Source organism: Microcaecilia unicolor, chromosome 6 (assembly GCF_901765095.1).
Source record: "Microcaecilia unicolor chromosome 6, aMicUni1.1, whole genome shotgun sequence".
Classification (NCBI taxonomy): domain Eukaryota; kingdom Metazoa; phylum Chordata; class Amphibia; order Gymnophiona; family Siphonopidae; genus Microcaecilia; species Microcaecilia unicolor.
The window spans coordinates 142,873,260-142,893,217 of NC_044036.1; the positions used below are offsets into that span (position 1 = coordinate 142,873,260).

General features: G+C 42.2%; 1 protein-coding gene across 4 annotated transcripts in view; it reads right to left on the reverse strand.

Moving 5' to 3' along the window:
• The window catches only part of MTMR14 (myotubularin related protein 14), a 40,747-nt gene that overhangs the window by 5,839 nt on the left and 14,950 nt on the right, over window positions 1-19,958 (reverse strand). The window contains exons 12-18 of one of the 4 annotated variants that reach the window (XM_030205766.1): window positions 18,575-18,651; window positions 14,913-14,949; window positions 14,638-14,711; window positions 13,648-13,703; window positions 11,549-11,687; window positions 9,942-10,118; window positions 315-467 (exon numbers count right to left, since the gene is read on the reverse strand). In XM_030205766.1, coding sequence (XP_030061626.1) covers window positions 315-467; window positions 9,942-10,118; window positions 11,549-11,687; window positions 13,648-13,703; window positions 14,638-14,711; window positions 14,913-14,949; window positions 18,575-18,651 — 713 coding nt within the window. Of the gene's footprint in view, window positions 1-314; window positions 468-9,941; window positions 10,119-11,548; window positions 11,688-13,647; window positions 13,707-14,637; window positions 14,712-14,912; window positions 14,950-18,574; window positions 18,652-19,958 lie in introns of all 4 variants that reach the window. The other 3 variants (XM_030205765.1, XM_030205770.1, XM_030205769.1) reach the window with 3 other exon arrangements.

Sequence of the window (19,958 nt, forward strand, 5' to 3'; positions counted from 1 at the left end):
GCAATACAAGATCTGCTATCATTTTTGCTAAGCCCTGAGGAACAGGTTAGTCCTGGGTTATTATATGGAGATCTTTGGCACAGATTCAACATATTTCCTAATGTCAGATTGCATTTAAAAAAAAATCAGAATGCACCCGAGATTAAGTTATTCTACAAACACCCTGATGACATGCATACAGTTAAAGCCGTTACAAAATTCTGGAAAGCTGGACTTTTGGAGAGTTGCTACCATCTCCACTTCCTGATTGTGACAGATTTCATAAAAAGGAGAACTATTTCTATAGATGCTTCTGAAGGTCTTAATTCACTTACAGATGACCGTTAGGATGCTCATCCTGGAAGTGGAAGGGAAGGGAGGTGTCGCCGAGAATCCCCTGCTCATGAATACTGCCACCCTCTGACACCAGCTGCCAACTGCCAAAATCTGTGGAGACTGAAGATCCGGGCAAGGAACGATCCGCTGATCTGGGGCAGAGAAAGGGGAGATGGTGCAGTCAGTGACATGATCAGACTACATCACATCAAAAAAAAAACACGCTTGTAAGTTTTAGGCCTTATCTTCCAGATAAGTCTATTAAGTAATAAGTTTGCTTTGTGATTTTTTTTTTTTTAATTTTGTCATCCATATTCTACTTTATTAGGCAGAGATATTTCTTGAAATTTAAGCCTCCACTTGCAAGCAAGACAATCCATTGTCAGACTGTGGAGCAATTTTCTTTCTGATTTTGTCAGTGCGGAGATTGCTGGACTTGACCTCAAGGGAATAATAGGATTGAAGTAGTGGAGCAGGTCACAGATTTTCATGTAATGTGCAAAACCTAAAATTAAACAGAAACCCATATTTGGGCTACAGCAGGCAAAAAGGGATCCTGACAGACCTCAGTATTTTCAGGGTGAGCAGTCCCTTTTTATATGGAAACTGGCAACCCCCCCCCCCCCCAAAAAAAAAGACTCCAGAATGAAGCTGAAGAAATTCAATGCATGCACCGCCCAAGACGGCAAGCGAGAAGCCTAGTAAGACCCTCGGTTGGCATGTCAGTGTCCCTGGCACCAAATTGAGCAGCTAAACAGCTTTGCCAACCAGCCAAAGCAGATAGGAAAATCAGATGCGAAGCAGCTGTGAGCTTGTTGATGGTAGACCATATGAATGGGTCTTCAAAAGACAGGAGTAGCTGAAAAGGAAAAGGCTTCAGAGCACAGCGTGAAAGGCCATTTTGAAATCCCCTCTCCTTCTGGGGCAGAAGGGGGATACATGCAAAGTGGAAATCTGCTCTTCTCATCCAAGCTTGACAGTACAAAGCCTAACAGTAAATAAAAGCAACGATTTGAGTTCTGAGGACGTTACTTCTCATGAGCTAAAAGTAATGAGATCCTCAGAGACAAAAACTTTCAGAGTCAGACCTCACCTTCCACAGAAAGTCTTGCTTATCAAGGATAAAAAGATGGTAGCAATCTAACTTGGCATAGTGAATCACGGTGAAGAAAATAGACAGATGAGATAACATACGCAAATTCTTTCAAATATTGATTTACCGAGGGCTTTTTTTTTTTGAGGGGGTACTGAGTACCAGCACCTTTTCCATTGTCTGCTAAAATTAACACATGAACCCAAGTATTAATGAAAGCTCAGACTACACACCAATTCTGCCTTGTCATAGATTGTACAACTAGTTGCAGGGGGCCTGGCTAGTGGGATGGATCCCTCAGTTATTACCCCACCCTTGAAGGGTGGCCTAGTATTTGAGTACCGGCACCTTTTTTGCTAGAACACACATTGGATTTACTCACCGAGGACATTTGTTCCTCAGTGATCTTGATCCCATTTAGTGCACCTGTAAAATCAGCACAAACACACACACACCTAGGTGTATTCTATAAACTATGCCTAAAATTAGGTGAGGTTTACAGAATATGCTTAAATCTAGGCGTGGTTTAGGTTTACAGAACATGCCCAGTGCCTGTTTGTGACTATATTTAGTCATGGCCACTTATGCCAATGAAAACCTGGTGTAAATGCCAATTCCTAAATTAGACATGGAATGGGCTCATTCTATAACCGTGTAAATTCAAGGAAAGCCAATGACCACACCCCCTTTTGTATCTGCATCACTATGCATAAATTCAAATTTAATGCCAACAATTGTTTAAGTGCATTGGTGCAGATTGGCTTAAGCTAATTAAGTTATGCACACAAATCCAGAACACGATCGGATTTGCACACACAACTTAAACTGTACTATATGGGGGGGGGAGAAAATGGGGAGGGGAAAAAATGATTGAAGGACAGAAGATTCAATCGGTATCTGTGTTCTGTATGCTGTAGATGAAACATATGGACAGTAAAATGCAGACCAGGCCAAGAGGAATGGAAATCAGTCAGTTTGGCCACTGGATCCGATGGCAACATGCTGGCTGTTCGTATTTCTCTAGGCTATGACAGGAATTAGGCTTCCTAGAAGCACGGCATAGGCCACACTTGCCAGGTCATCACTAGCAACAAAGCACTACTGTATAAGACTGAATGCACTGGCCCCATATTCAAAAATCCTCATGCGGTCAGTGCCAGGTGCTGGTGCCATCTTTTGGCCTTTTAAGCCCTTCTGGGGATAATTCTATAAAAAGGGCACCCATGTCCAGTCCTTAAAGACACTTATGTCAAAGGCAATAGGCTGTGCCTGTATAAAAACAAAGTCACTTCATCTATGGGCACACCCATTGGCACAATAAATTCCATCAAATCCTGGCACATGCCCTTCCGCTAGTCAGAATTCTATAGAGGGGTCATATGTACCTTCTTGCTATCTACAACTCTTTATAGAATTACCCCTATCCCACAGATTCTACATAGAATGTCTAGAGACCTGTACTGAAATTCAAGTGTATTCTATAACAATGTGCGTAACAATTGGCTTAAGTTAATCAGCATTAAGCACTAATTGGCAATCAGAATTTACATGCACAACTTGCTAAGCGTATTTGAGAACACTGCGCATAAATTTTTAACGTTGGCAGGTAAATAGGCATTTCAAAACTTACATGCACCGTTATAGAATATGGTTCTCTGCAACTAAATATATGCGCTGGGATTTACGCCAGTTTTTGTTGGTGTAAATATAGAGATGCATAGTTTTAGGAACTAGGATATTGACACTATTCTATATACCGCGCCTAAATCTAGTTGAAAATGTTTTCCGCATGGAATTTTAAAGGCGCCATATATAGTATCTGTCCCTATACAGTCAGAAATTTGTGCAGGATTTGTGGCAGACCAAAATGTTTTATAGGAAAGTTCCTATAAAAAAACTTGTGGTTCACTTAATTGCATAACTTCCGGATTCTGTAAATTGTGCCAAAAATAACGCACCAGAAATCATTGCTCAGCAACATTCTAGAGGGCACTACAGGATGAGCGCTCTTCATAGACTGGCAAGGAGCACCAATTCCCATGCCCAACTTAGGGCACAAGGACTTGCGCCACCAATGTAAATCATGGCGCACATCCTCGGAGTTCTGTTAACACTGCACCCAACTTTTCGGAACGTCCATGGCCACGCCCCATTTTGGGTGGTGCGCTATGCAATTTGGGTGCCCTGTGTTCTAGAATAGCACGTGGAGAGATGCATGTGCAAGATTTTGAGTTTATAGTTTGTGGACTAACGAACTCAACGAAGTCAACACATAGTATACCGTGTTCCTTCAGTATGCAGCAAATGCAGAATCTAAAGTACGTCACAAAAATCCCAGGACTCTGACCAATGTTAAGTTTGACTGCTGTTCTTTTTTGTGCATGGAAGTAGATGTTTCAGGTAGAGAGAGGAAGGCCATTCAAGATAAGCCATTGTGGATGATTTCCAAGATCCACTGATCTGAGAGGATACGGATCCACACACAATAGTAATGGCTGCCCCCCCCACCAAACCAGTAACACCTCGGAGAAAACTGCAGAACCTCAATGAGCAGCCTAGGCTGCCCCCCAGGTTCCTGTCCCACCAGACATCAGCCTCCAGGCAAAAGGTGAGAACACTGTGGAAGTCCATTTCCTAAGATGGGCTTGCCTCATCTCACTGATGTGACCAAAGTCCCTAAAATTCTGATAAGCTGAATGGGATAGTCCAACATTCTGAGGCTTGATTGAATTCACAAGTCCTTCATCAGCTTCTTGGGGTCATCTGTGAAAGGTGAGTCCTTAAAGGGAAGCTTATAAAGAAACCTTAAAGGCCATATCAGCTATCCAATGATGGAGCCACAAAAGCCAACATGGTGTCAAAGATGCAAAACTGTATGGGCTAATCATACCATGCACTGTAAAGATCACCCTCAACTCCAAGCATGCCATGTCACCAAACTCAGGCAGATGCTGAATCCAGCACAATACTTGAATGTGCCACAAAACCAAGATATCCGCTTGAACTGCTCAGCTAGATTAAGAAGATTTATTTCAGGGGCATCTCAATCTACTTGGCCCAGGAACTATTCAACACTACCACCCTTGACTGATTTTTTTTTTGTTACATTTGTACCCCACACTTTCCCACTCATGGCAGACTCAATGCGGCAGGCAATGGAGGGTTAAGTGACTTGCCCAGAGTCACAAGGAGCTGCCTGTGCCGGGAATCGAACTCAGTTCCTCAGTTCCCCAGGAACTAAGTCCACCACCCTAACCACTAGGCCACAACTCCATGTTGTGTTAGTCTCACTCATGATCACAACCACCAGAGTACTGAATACTGGCACCTGGAAAAGGCTGTCTTGGTCCAGAGCTGGTAGTGTACAGAGCATGTCAAGGGCTTTTATGTTCCTGAGTCTGGTCTCTGGCAACTTCTACTTGGTCAGATAGCATACCTCTAGCTCAGAAATCCTGGAACAGAGCAAAAAATTTCACTTCTGGAACTCACCTGAGGAAAAACAGCAGAGAGACTGCTGCCCCAGGAGACGAAATTCTTGCTCAAGCAGGGAAGACAATCAACAGACTTCTGCCCTGGGAGCCCTTGACCAGGGGAGAACTTCAGGCTGCTACTCTGGAAGATGGGCAGGAACCACTTGTAAACAGCGGGCATAAACCAACTTGTCTGGACTGGCCTAGCAGGATATGTAGTGCCATTATGGAGGAAATTGGACAATCTGAAGGGTGTAGGGAAAAAACAAAACAAAGAGGAATCTAAGGTAGAGTGGAACGAGTAGACATGAATCATTTGTTTACTCTTTCCAAAAATACTAGGAATACGGAACATGCGATGAAGCTACAAAGTAGTAAACTTAAGATGAATCTGGGAAAAAAAAAAAAAACTCACCAACCAATGTGTAATTAAACTCTGGAATTTGTTTTGCCAGAGAATGTGGTATAGCTTAGCAGGATTTAAAAAAGGGTTGGACAGCTTCCTAAAGGAAAAGTCCATAGACCATTATTAAAATAACTTGGGGAAAATCCACTGCTTATTTCTGGGATAAGCACCATAAAATGTATTGAACTTTTTTGGGATCTTGCCAGGTATTTGAGACCTGGATTGACCACTGTTGGAAACAGGATTCTGGGCTTGTTGGACCTTTGGTCTGTCCCAGTGTGGCAATACTTATGGGTTTGCTCTGGGTCATATAGATCCTAGATATTCAAGTTGGGAAGCTAACGGATTGACATGCCTGGGGCTGCTAGTGGAGAAGGGAACAAGCCTACCATTTTCTGAGTTAGAAGAGGAATATGGGCTGATAGAGCCGTCCCATTATCACCGAATTGTCAGCTTTATCTCAAGAAAGGCTTTGGTGGACCTTTGCCAGGCTGATAACCTACTGGAATGTACTATGAATGGCAGTAGCAGGAGGGACTCTTACCACACCCTGAAACAGTGGAGATGGTACCATTAAATATGCCAAGGATTGGGAGACTTCTGGATTGTAGATCACACTGCCCAATATTTAGCGCTTTTTAACTGGTCAGAACAGATGACTACTGGTTAAATAGTGCTTAACCTGCTATCCTTCACTGAATATCCTTGGTTACCATCTGGCAGATAACCGGTTATGGGGTTCATTTTCAAAGCACTTTGTAAATAAGTTCCATAGGTTACTGTGGATGTAAGTGCCTTGAAAATACGTCTATATCACGCGATATAAGTGTCAAACCCTGGTATCTGACCAGTTTTGGCATAACCGGCCATCTTCAAACTGGTCAAAAACCCCTGGATATTCAATGCCGGTCACTGGAAAGCGTGGGGTTGAATATCCAGGTTCAATGTGGACTGCGGGAGACAGCTCAGCCTTCTCCCATGGTCTGAATATCAAAGCATTTTCCACGACTGCTTAAAGTTTCAATTGCCAGAAATATGGTGGAAAATGGGTACAAAATGCACTATTTATGGTAGCTTACCCATGAGGCTCCATAAAATCTATCCTAGTTCTTCTGATCAGTGTTGGTGGGATTGTGGGCAGCAGAGTACTTTTGTATATATTTGGTGGGCTTGTCCTAAACCCCATTTGTATTGTGACCTGGTATTTCATTTGCTGTACCAAACTCCATGGGAAGTGGCCTGCTCGCTCAACATTAAGCCACAGGGCCTGCCAGTAAGTTTTATAAATTTGTTTGTAATGCACTATGTTTACAGTTAAGAGAATAGCCCTGGCAGCAAACTGGAAACAAAATCCTCCCTACCCTCACACCAGTTTCCTTAGTCATGTGGCCTTTGCCATATATCTACATTAAAAGCCCTGCGGTGCAACCAGCTAAGAAGCTTTCAGATGATCAGGAAAGCCTTTAAGAGCTGGTAGGAGGGTGAGGCTGAACACTGAAGATACAGTAATGTGTTTTTTTTTTTTTTTAATGCTTTGACTGTTTGTATCTTTGGGTTTGGGGGGTAAGAGGATCTCTATGGCCTCGTATCAAAGTGAGATGGTATGACATTGGATTTATGCCTGCTATAATTGTGTGTATTGGTGTTTTTCCAGTGTTTGTTCATTTGAAAAATAAAAGTGATATACTTTCAGTGGAAAGGAGGCTTGAACATGAGAGGTCAGGATGGAGGTGAAAAAGGGCTTACTAGAAGTGATCTTCTGTGAAGAAACATTTCCTTAGAAATAGCAGCACGGAACAACCTCAAGAATCAAGGATGAAGAAGAGATTGTAGAGACTGGGCAGACTGGATAGACCATATGGCCCTTCCATCATTTACTCTTTCATTCTGTATGAGAACAAAGCAGTGGTTAGCTGATTTTCTACCCTGTACCCAGGCGGATGGATACATCTCCCTTTAATGTGCTCAATATTACCAAAGGCAACAAAAATGGGACGAACACAAAAAGTTAGATCAGCCCATGGGCTATTTAGCTAATGGTCAGGGATAGCACCCTGGGAATGCTTCCTTCAAGCATCTTATTCCACCTTCCAGTTTCTGTTTCTTATAAAAGTCCTCTGCTATATTAGACCGACCTTTGGTCTGATCCAGTTGATATTTATTCTTAACAGGGCTGTGGAATCAAGAGTCGGTAAAAATGTACCAACTCCAGCTTCAATATATAGTAAGTTTATCATTTCATACATATATACACATACACCCCCAGAAAAAGTCGGAGTTGGACAGTAGACAAAATATAGGACTGAGTCAAAGGTGTGGTGTACCGACTCCACAGCCCTGATTAACATTATACATACTCTTTGTCCAACTGCAGCATCTATGAGGACTCTGCTCATCAATGAAAGGTTCTGGAATGGCCTCTGGTATGTGTCCCCTAGTTAAGGATTGCTGTTGTAAGGACTGGGCTAAATGATTTGATGTTGGGAAAGGGGAAAAATATTTCTGGCTGGTTCTGAATGAAGGCTTAAGTCACATAGTCCAACAGAGGCTACCTCCAATTGCACTGGAGTGCCAAGAAGCAAGAGGAAACTACCAGGGTGAGAAAACCAAAGGAATATCTACAACACCCCCCCCAAAACAAACTTCCATCTAGAAGAAGGTTCCAATTTTGATTCATATGTTTTTTTTTCTTATTAATCTCAAATGAGGTAACATTACTCTTGTTCTGCACTTCAAAATAATAATTTGTATTTGTTGAAAGGTTCCAGCTGCCAGAGCAAATTTATCCTTGCAGCACTTACACCTCTCGATGGCAATGCTCTTCCTATAATTTTGGAAACAAGTCCTTCCTACAAACCTATCAGTATCCAAGCCAATTACATAAGAAATAGCATTAGGCAATGCTAGACAGAGGGAAACCATTTAAGACACCCACACCATCAGCCGACAGATGGAAAGCTGCAGGGCTCTTATGGTCACATTAACTTTGTTTTGCTTAATGGCCCAAACAAAAAAAGGGAAATTCAGGTGAAATTCTTCCATTTGCTAATGCATGTTAACACTAATCCATGAATATCAGCACATACACAAAAGGATTTTAATCCGATGCTTCTCTCCAGTTCATAATCACATCAGTTAAATTAGGAAACTTGAGTCTATATTAAGCCCGATACGCAAAATGTGAAGGTCTGCCAAATTTCTACAAGTACATATACAGACAAAGGGAAAAAAAATTAAGTAGGAAAGGAGGGATAACTATCAGCTGCTTTGTGCTTAAAAAACAGTTTTAAATGCAGATAGAGAAACTTACAAAACTGTCCAAAGATACTGTACACAAAAAGAATGCACAGACGATGCATAACATGTAGGTGATCTCAAAGGCTGAAGTTAGGCAGAGCTGGGGTGACGTACGTTTCTCAAATACACATGAATGTCTGCATAAACCTTATGCCCACTTAGGACGGGTGTAACTTTGTGCGTTATAGCAGTAAATTTAACAGGTTGCCCAGGTTAGGAAAGCACATAGGAGCTTATTTTACAGACACAGAAGTGTCACTCAAATCTCCCAAAACACAGCTGAAATGAGTCAGGGACAAGTATAAATTTTTTTTAATGCATAAACAATTACAGGTAAATAGCAATTCTGGCCAAGCTCCACAAAACCCTTCCCCCCTCAACACCTACTCCACAGTTAGTATGAACTCATGTGGGGGTGCATTTTAGACATGTATACTTACATATGCGTAAATACCTTTATAAAATTACCCCATCGTGCCTATTTTACAAAGGCAACATATATCTAGACACCCTGCTATAAAAGTTACCCCCCCCCCCCCCAATACACAGGGCTGCCAACAGACATGGCCGGGCCCAGGGCAGAACTGGACCACCGCAAGCCACTCTCCCCCCCCCCCCCCCCCCCTTCCGCTACCACAGTCTGTCCTCTCCTTCTCCTGTCCATGATAGGAGTCAGGACCCAGATGATTGCATTAATGTGATATCATGCTAATGCAATCATCTGGGTCCTGGGGAGGACAGACTCTGAAGCAGGCAGCAAGCAGAAGCTTGTGGGGGTCGATCCTTGCACCCCCCCCCCCCCCCCCGGCCTGGGAAATTTTGCTCCCCCTGCCTCCCCCCTCTCGGGGGCCCTGCCTATATACAGTCAAACCAGAAAACAAATCTTCCAAGGGATTAGCAAATTATGAATGTCTGGTCACTGCTTAGCCCTAGATACCACCAAAAGCTTCACCTCCTGATCTGTCCAAACCCACACTACATGAGCTGCAGAGGTAGATATGGGGAAGCCTCTGCTTGTCCCTGGGATCGGTAGCATGTATCTTGCTATTTGGGATTCTGTCAGGTACGTGTGACCTAAACTGGCCACTGCTGGAAGAAGGATACTGCACTAGACCATCGGTCTGACCCAGTATGGCTACTCTTATGTAACCATCTTTCTCCTAGCTCATTCTGAGAACTAGTGTGCAGCCAGCAGTAATCGCCTTTCAGCACCGATTCATGCACAGCACATGCATTTTAACTCAAGATCACCAATTATCTGCATTTCATTTAGCTCAGCAGTTTGTCAGGTGGAGACTTTCAGAGGCAGAGAGAAAAACTACACAGAGAAGTCAGAAGTAAAGAACCAGGGGCTCTGTACCTGCGCTGTGGCACCTCTAGTGGGCTACTGCCCACCCTCAGGAAGTTGTCTGAATGATTAGAGGAGGAAGAGCTGGAAGACTTTGCTTCTGTTACACCTGGGTAAAGAAGTCTCTCTTCTAACTGCTGCGGTCGACTCCAGAGAACAGTCTGAGGAGAGGATGTGCAGGTTTTCCTCCTGAAGAAATACAGGTAAGGAAGTGTGGGCCAGAGAAAGACAACATCAGTCCTACTACAAAAATGGAATTATGAGTTTCTAATTGGAGCTATTCTGCAACACAAAGAGGCTCATTTTCAAAGCACTTAGCCTCCCAAAGTTCCATAGAAACCTATGGAACTTAGCCTCCCAAAGTGCTTTGAAAATATGCCTCAAAGTCAACTAGCTAAGTATTGGCTTCCAGGTTGTGGGGTCCCTCAGGGATCCCCTCATTTTTAAATGTAATTTCTTGGTAATATACAGTTGGGATTGGGTGAACTTATTTTATGCAGATATATTGCTATTACCAGTCCCAGCTTTACATCAAGATTTAATTTGTAATAGTTGGGATAAATGTTATTCAGAATTGGGCGTTGATGAACAGACAAGTTAATTCACAAATAAAGATTTTGTACTTTAGGAATCAGGGTGTAGAAGTCCCTACTTCTCCGACTATTAAAGTATTTGGTGTAGAATCTGAAGCTAAATATTGTGTGCTCCTCGATTCCTCTATCCTATACATCACATAACTATCGAAGGGGGGGGGGGGGGGGGGTTACCATTAGATAGACCAGTGGTTCTCAAACCTCCAGGATTTCCATGAGGGAGATTTGCACACTGCCTGCAAATCTCATGAATATTCATTGTGGATATCTTGAAAACCTGATTGGCTAGGGTGCCTCCAGGACCAGGATTGGGAACCACTGAGACCACTTTTGACTAAAACTTTTTGTCTTGCTGGTACAAATGCTAATTCTGCCCCATTTAGATTACTGCAATGTTTTATTTTTTGGTATATCAAAACATCTACGGAAATTGCAGCCAATTCAAAATACAGCCGTAAGATTGGATTTTCAGAATGAATAGATATTAGCAGCATTTCTTCATATTTAGGCAAGCTACATTGGCTTTCCATAGCTGAAAATTTTTAAAGCTGTTTGCTTTTTCAAATTTTACATGGATTTACATCAGAATTGTTGATTAAGGTTGTATCATTTATTAGTAGTTCTGGCAGATTACGTGATCTATTGACCTTGCCTTTTAAGAAAGTTCGGTTTCAGAAAATTGTTAATGCTATATTCTTGGCTTTAGGAATCTTTATGGAACTGTTTACCTCTATTAGACTAAAATTAAATTTTGTTTCCAAAGGCTGATATAGGTTAGTTATTTTATGGATTATTGGATTGGTGCAATGTTTACTAATGTTTGTGCACACCACACTGAACCCTGGAAAGGGGAAATTAGCGATAAAACAAGATTCATTTCAATTTGATTCGAGTGCACCAAAAACTGAAAGAATGCCATATCAGTCTCAAAAAGCTAACAAAAGCGCCTTAATTGTCATCTCTGCTTCAGGCCTGCTGCTGCAGTGCCAGTATCCAGGGATTAGTAACACTGCAGAAAGCTCTCACCATGCTGCTTGCGTCTGTGCTCCGGCACTCTGCTCCACAGTCTCATAATTGAAGCTTCCAGCAGCAACACCAGGAGAATCCTCAGCCACAAGGGAGAAGTCACTGCTAAGACTGGTGGTGCTACCCCGATCTTTCCGCTCTGTGAGGAAGGGATTTCGAATCAGTACACATCTGAGGTTCCAGGAATCCATAGATATGGCTCATTAACCCTTCAGAGTCTGCAGGGCTCTCGATTTCTACAGTTATTCTAAAGTATGTGTGTGCTACAATCCCCTCTTTTTTAGTATTGCTGTCTTGACCCAGGAAAAGGGTTTAAAAAAGTGTCAAAATTTTACTACATTAGTCAGAGGTATCCTGTAGAGGTGCTGAAAGGACCCGCTGAGATGAAGACACTTCACTGGTTTATCTTACCTTTTCCCAAGTTTGAATGCAGTTTCCAGCAGGCATTTCATTGTCTAAGTTTCTCTACTTAATTTGGATTTTGCTCACACCTTTTTCAGTAGACCAAGGCGAGTTACATTCAGGTATACTGAGTACCAAAGTCAGTTTCGACAATAGTGTAGCATTTTGGGTTTTATATAAATAGTGTTTAGTCTAGTTTAGTATTTTAGAGCTTGGCTTAAAATCAGTTAAGAGCACTAAGCCAAGTTGAGGGAAGCCTCCATTTAGCGTTTAAGTGAAGCAAATACCTCTACACAAACTTGGGGGGGGGGGGGGGGGGGGGGGAGACAACATCTAGAAAGCAGCATAAACTAATGCCTGAAGTATGGGAAATAAGGTTTTAAATCTTGAGGGTCATGCATCCGAGCTGCAAAAACTCAAGGGAATGGTACAGTTTAGAGCAGGATATAAAGAATAAACATACCTTCCCCTCCTCAATGAACAGTCTCTACAATGACAGATTAATTCAAAATGAGATATGAAATAGGGGATGGGGCAGGGTGGGGAGGAACCATGTAATACCAGAACCAATCAAGTCCCTATTCCAACAAAGCTGGAAACCCAAAAAGGAACAGGAGGAAACCTTTAGACAACCTACAGACAAAAATAAGTGATACTCATGTAGCATGACATATATACAATTGAATGAGTGCATGCTACCTTGAAAAAACTCTACAAAAAGGACTGTAAAACAAGTTCTTGTGTGCACCCCATCACCTCCAGGAATACAGGGGAGTAACCTTCAGAAAGTGGGCATTTACACAGCAGTTATGCACATAAATGTTTAGAATTCCAGCACGTACACAAATGCTGAAAAGCCATCTAAGAACTATTCTGTAAATATAGGTCTCATTTTACAGGTGTGTAGGACTCACTTATGTACATATCTGGATGTGGGGCTCCAACACCAGCTCTACACTTGGCCTAAGTCCTCACACCTAAATTTTAGTGCATTCTTGATCTGTTATGCTAGTATTCTATAAAGTAGCCAGCTATTTTCCTTTATACAATATGAACTTAAAGGTAAAGGGCCAAATTCTATAAACGACACCTTAAAAATCTGTGCCGAAAAACCACAGTTTAAAATTACGCAAGTTTAGTGTATAGACTATGCGTATGCACTGTTCTTGTGACTAAAAATTTAGATCACCCACTTAGGCCGCCTAAATAACTGCCTAGGTTAGGTGTAGATCAGGTGTATTCTCATTACAGTAGACAGTTTTTTGAAATGCCTACAACCCACCCATTCCATGCCCCCTTTTCAACTATGAGCGTAAATTCTAATTAAAGCCAATTAGTGACCAACATGCCAATCAGCGCCGAATTAGCATGCACAACTTAAGGCACCGTATATAGAAATTAGGGGATAATGTTTGTCTATGTAGTTATTATAAGGAGAATTTAACAGCTAGAAGATTACTTCAGTAGTTGACAAAGCACACAGACCTCTTATATGAATATTAAAAACTACATATATTTTAGAGCACAGGGGAGAATAAAGCAGCTTGAGGTCCATGCACATCTCCAACTTGATTTTGTAAACAAAGTAAATTTAGAGTTTAGGAACAGAGCAGAAGGTCCTTAAAACAGCGACAAACTTACTAGTAAAGGATTTGTTCATATACAGTGAAAAAAGCTGTGTTAAAGCAAGCACTTACTGAGCGCACAAAAGTCTTCTAGCATAAAGCCCGATTCACGGGGCTGGGAGCTCTTCCTTCTTGGGTGGAGAAAAAAGGAAAGATTATAAACCACCACGTGAGCAGGAGTCAACTACATGAGCAGAGTAAACAGGACAGCTGCTCAGTAACCTCAGTAGTTCTATACACACATTTCAGACCATACATTCTGCAAGCTCCTTGCTTTGGATCTGCTTTCCAAAAGCTAATGTCTCATGGGGAAGGGAGCTTTCAAGGCGGTTTGCTAAGTTTCGTCTCCAGCATTCAATTTCCTATTCCATTGCAACATTAACTGATGCTTGCATTATTTCACCAAAACTTCAAAAACTGGAAATGAAAAGGTAAGTCTAGTGGCCAGACTAAAATCCATCTTCCAGTGCCACCACCTCCTCTGGACTTCCATGTGATCACTAGCTTAAACACACATGGAAATTTTCTGGCTCAGCACAAGCCATCCCACCATCTGACTGAGTGCTTGCCTCAAACCATTTGGAGGATAAAGGCAAGCTGATCTTTTCAGAGAAATCAAAAGCCCTCGCTCCTGGGGAAATTGCATCTTTTATTACAGGCCTTGCACACAGAGGACAAAAAAAAAAAAAAAAGACCCAAACTAAAGCAAATTCAGGAGGGCAAATCGGTTTGTTCCAGTGGTAAAATGTTTCTAGTAGGTTACTAGTCCCTGAAAAACAAAACACACAAGCAGAACATTTTCTGTTGTATTTGCAGAAGACCGCTTGAATCCCTGTAGGTTTCGCCAGTCTCCAGAAGAGTTATTGATGGATCTATGTTGCCTGCTTATCAAATTAAAAATGCCATGCCACCAGGGAACACAGACTGCTGCACACAGCATGTCCTCCTCTGAGAGGCTTCCCAGCAACAGCTGAATTAAAGAAACTGGGCCACGACACTAGAGATTCAACCAAAGCACTACTGCTAACAAGGTCACTGGGTTGCCTACCCCAGACCACTCACCTTGCCTTCCTACCGCAGGCAGAGAATTCCTCAGAGGTGATGTGCTTCAAAAAATTGAAGCAAAAGAAGAAAATCTGAACCAGAAACAAAAAAAAAATGCACATCAAATATTGTTCAAAGCTTTAACAAATCCCAACTTTGGTATTTATGACAAATTGGACCTGGAGAACAGAGAATTTTTTGTATGGAAAGTGTCTTATTGCTAAGATATGTATCTTATTAATCTGGATGCAGATTCTGGAGGAATCTTACAGGACTCGGAGGCAACAGCTTACCTCTTCCCCTTTGCTGAGTCTGTCTGCCAACATGTGCCTAAAACAGAATAAAAGATAAACTTAAATAAATGTACATATGCATACTCAGAAGCTATGTATCACCATAAAACCAACACTCACGGCGAATTACAAGTTTAAAACAAACCACAACATCATTGTCTCAAATCAATGATAAACCAGACATGACCAGTGGCGGGTCACGGCTGTGCCCCCCCCCCCCCCCCATGTCACCACTCCACCATCTTTCCTCCTAGCAAGGGGGTTCGCAGAGAAGGCACGCAGCTGTCTGCTCTGCCAATTCCCTGCCCCAGAACAGGAAGTAACGTCAGAGGGGGCAAGTGACCAGTAAAGCCAACAGCTTCTAGCAGCCCCTTGGTGCCAGTAACCAGGGAGGACTGCCCCCACCGCCCTGCCCTTGGTACACTACTGCATATAACTACCCATTTTATTCTGCACTAGATAAAAGCCTTACAGAATAGAACACTTTAGCTTATGCCCAAGTGTCAAAATCCTCCTCAGAACAGACCCCTGCTGAAAATGTATTCTGCATTTGTCCTGTTCGCTGCTGTCTAATCTCATGCACAGCATTAAACTAGAAAGCGGGGGTGACAAAAGTAAACAAGGGCATTGTAAAGTCACCCCCAGAATAAACTTGATGGCAGAGGGAAAGGTCATCTAAATACAGAAAACCACCTAACCTCACTACGTAGATGGAAAGTAAAGAACACAAATGCTTGCAGTCTAGGTAAAAAGACTTGCAAGCCCTGATGTTTGAAGAAAACTTGGATATTGTTGCTATTACAGAGACGTGGTTCAATGATTCCCATGAATGGGATGCGACTATACCGGGCTATAATCTTTTTAGACAGGATTGAGAGGGCCGAAGGGGTGGAGTGGCACTGTATGTGAGAGAATATCAGAGCGGCTGAAATGCGGGGCACCTGGGGAAAGGAAGCTTTATGGATTGTCCTGGAAAGAAGATGGAACCTGTATCCACACGGGGGTTATCTACAGTCCTCCAGCACAAAGAAGCTAGACAAGGATGTGATAGAGGATATTCAAAAGATTAGTATGAAAGGGGAGGTGCTACTGTTGGGAGATTTCAACTTGTCTGATGTGGATTGGAACATCCCATCTGTGGAATCGGAAAGTAGGGAGATTGTGGATGCCTGTCAAAGTGCCTTGCTCAGACAAATGGTGACGGAACCCACGAGGGAAGGGTCGATGCTGGATCTAGTGCTCACGAATGGAGGAAGTGTTTCTAATATCCGGGTGGGTGTCCACCTATGTAGCAGTGATCACCACACCGTATGGTTTGATATAAAGGCGAAGGCGCAGTGTGGATGCACAAAACTAGAAGTACTGGATTTCAGATGTACTGATTTTGATAAAATGGGGGGGGGGGGGGGGAAATACCTGAAAAAGGAGCTGTTGAAGTGGGAAGGCATAGGAGAAGTGGAACATCAGTGGTCAAAGCTGAAGGCTGCTATAAATATGGCGACTGATCTTTATGCAAGGAAAGTAAACAAAACAGGAAGCCTATATGGTTTCCCAACCAAGTAGCTGAAAAAATAAGAGCAAAAGAGGCTTTGTTCAAGAAATACAAAACACGAGAGGATCACGGAAAAGATCAAATTAAACTCAGTGAAGAGGGAAAAACGGCAAGCGAAAGCGGAAGAAAAAAATGGCTAAAGATGTAACTAGACCTTTTTCAGATATATTGGAGAAAGGAGGGAGCTCAGGGAGGTCCTGGCGGGACCTCAAAGATTTAATAGATCTTTAAAGACAGGAGAGGTTCTGCGAGATTTGAGACAAGCAGATGTGGTCCCTCTTCACAAAAGTGGAGACAGGGAAGTGGGAAACTACAGACCGGTGAGTCTCACATTGGTGGTAGGAAAAATAATGGAGTCGCTGCTGAAAGAAAGGATAGTTAACTTTCTAGAAGACAACTGGTTACAGGACCCGAGGCAATATGGCTTTACCAAAGGAAAATCCTGCCAAACGAATCTCATTGACTTTTGACTGGGTGACAAAAGAAATGGATGAAGGTCGTGCGCTAGATGTGCTGGGGCCCATGTTTAATGTATTTGTGAGATATTGCTGAAGGGTTGGAAGGAAAGGTTTCCCTTTTTGCAGACAACATGAAGATAGCCAATAGTGGATACCCTGGAGGGAGTAGAAATGATAAGGGATCTCCGAAAGTTAGAAGAATGGTCAAGGATCTGGCAGTTAATACCAAGAAGTGCAGAGTGATGCATTTGGGGTGTAGAAACCCAAAAGAGATACCGAATAGGAGGGGAGAGATTAGTAAGCTTGACTCAGGAGAGAGACCTTGGGGTGTTGGTGTCAAAGGATATGAAGGTGAAGAAACAATGTGACAAGGCAACAACTGTGGCTAGGATGCCAGGCTGCATAGAGGGGTATAACCAGCAGAAGAAAGGAGGTGTTGATGCCCCTCTACAAGTTGTTGGTGAGGTCCCACTTGGAGTATCAGTTTTGGAGGCCATATCTGGCTAAAGATGTAAAAAGACTGGAAGTGGTGCAAAGAAAAGAAAAGCTACGAAAATGGTATGGGATTTGATGGCAAACTGTACGAGAGAGACTGGCTGACCCAAACATGTATACCTTGGAAAGGAGAAACAGGGGTGACAAGATAGATGTTCAAATATTTGAAAGGTATTAATCCAAGGTGGTAGAACTAGAGGACATGAATTGAGGCTGCAGGGGGGGGGGGGGCAGATTCAGGAGTAACGTCAGGAAGTATTTTTTCACAGAGAGGATGGTGGATACGTGGAATGCCCTCCCACGGGAGGTGGTGATGAAAATGGTGATCGAATTCAAGCACACATGGGATAAACACAAAGGAGTGGATCTATGGAATCTTAGCGGAGATTGGGTGGTGACGCTGGTAATTTGGAGAAAAAAAAAACGGTGCAGGGCAGACTTCTACAGCCTGCCCTGAGAAAGGCATGGACAAATCAAAACTTGGATATACATAAAAAGTATTACATACCATGTAAAATTAGTTTGTTGGGCAGACTGGCTGGACCGTTCAGGTCTTTATCTACCATCATTTACTATGTTACTATGTAAGCATTAGTAGATAATATCCTTATTACAAGTGTATAGACTGTCAGGGGATCCACTAGCCTTGCAGTCTCCTTCTCTTAACTTTCCCTATCAACCTTGTCTTCATTTTTTTTCCTTTTGAAATTTGGCTTTTACTTTTCTAATTTTCTTTAATTGAAAAATTGTACATCGCTTTGTTACCTGAGGAAAGATGATTAGTCAAGTTTTCATAAATCAAAATCAAATCAGCGTAACTGCTCCATCCGAGTCCCTGCTCCCTCCTTGCAAGGCTTTAAAGCAGTAGTTCCCCAAACCTGGTCCTGGAGGCACCCCAGCCAGTCAGGTTTTCAAAATATCCACAATGAATATTCATGAGAGATTTGTATGTAGTGGAGGTAGTGTATGCAAATCTATGACTATTCATTGTGGGAATCCTGAACACCTGACTGGACCAGGTTTTGGAACCACCACTTTAAAGGCTAGATATAAAACCTTAGGTTACAATATTCCAAAAAAAAAAAAAAAAAAAAAAGCGCTCCTAAATTTATGTAAGCATAGACAAGACAAAATAAAGTTGCATGTGAAGTACCGACCCAAAGAAGAACCAGTCGTAGGCCACTGTCAAGTACAGAATCTCAGCAGGTTCCAGGGAAGAATGGATCAGCCCATCCTGCAGAAGAACACGAAGAGGACTTCAAAAGTAGTCACTTACCACAGTACATTCAAGAATGCGATTGAACAGATGCTCCTAAGGAGATGGAAGGTGACCCGTTCCACAATGAACTAACCTACTCTGATCAGAACATTCAAAAGAGGCCACTTGTAGCCCGAGAGCTCAGTGCAGTTTTTTTTTTTTTTTTTTAAAGAATGTGTTCACAGGAAGTCAGATTAAGGCAAATCTCCGTTACTAGAATGCAAAAAACTAAAAATCTAGAGGCAGGCCATTTTTATTTTTAATTACACATTTTCCATAATACATTCATATTTTACAAATGCAAGAAATAGAGGCAGGCCACTGATCATCAATTCACAGACCTGGTTTACAGGATACGCACAATCAATTCATCTGTTATAACCACATGAAATTAAAGGGTCCTTTTACTAAAAGCTGCAGTAAAGACCAATGCCTTGCACGGGGTGCGCTCAGGTGTCCCAAGGTAAAGTTTTGGCATCTGCGCACGCTTCCCACACACTAAAAAGTAATGTTAGCACTGTGGCAGGTTGCGTGCGGAGAGTAGGCATATACTGCGTTAAATTGGTAAGCGCAGCTACATCACCGCATGCTAACCAATTAGCATGTGATCAGCACACGAGACCTTACTGCCTACAAAATAGGTGGCAGTAGGGTCTTCACACGCTAACGACAAAAATCATGGCCATTTTTTTTTTTTTTAAACTTAGTCATTTTACCCATGCTGAAAAATGGCCTTAGCTTGCGGGAATGACCCACAAGTGATTGCTAAGGCCACTTTTTACCGCAATTTGGTTAAAGGGCCCTTAACAGTCTATATTGTTTTCATATTCTAGTTATTCTGAAAACCAGTTGGGTTTATAATTCTGGTTTATGGTCCCTGTGACATTCGCCAATATGCAGGAAGAAAATCTTCAAACAGAGCAAAAGGAACTTCAAAAAAGAAAAACCCTCATTTAAGACATATGTGAGGTGAACTAGAACTCCGCTTACAAAGCAGCATCAGGTACAAATTTCTCACTGAAAACAGATTTCAAAGAAACGGCATCTTTGTTGCGATTAAGAACTGATCGAGGCTTTGGAAAATATTTACACTTCCTTCTATAGCCAACAAGCTAAGTATGGACTGTTTTGGACCGTTACCACAGTTGCCTCTTGATTATGGTCTCTTTGCCTGATGTGCTGTGGGTCAATGTTTTTTTTATATCATTTTTGTTATGTATGTTTTGTTCACCACCCTGCATAATGGTGATTATAAAAAATAAAATCTAAACCTAAAGAATAAG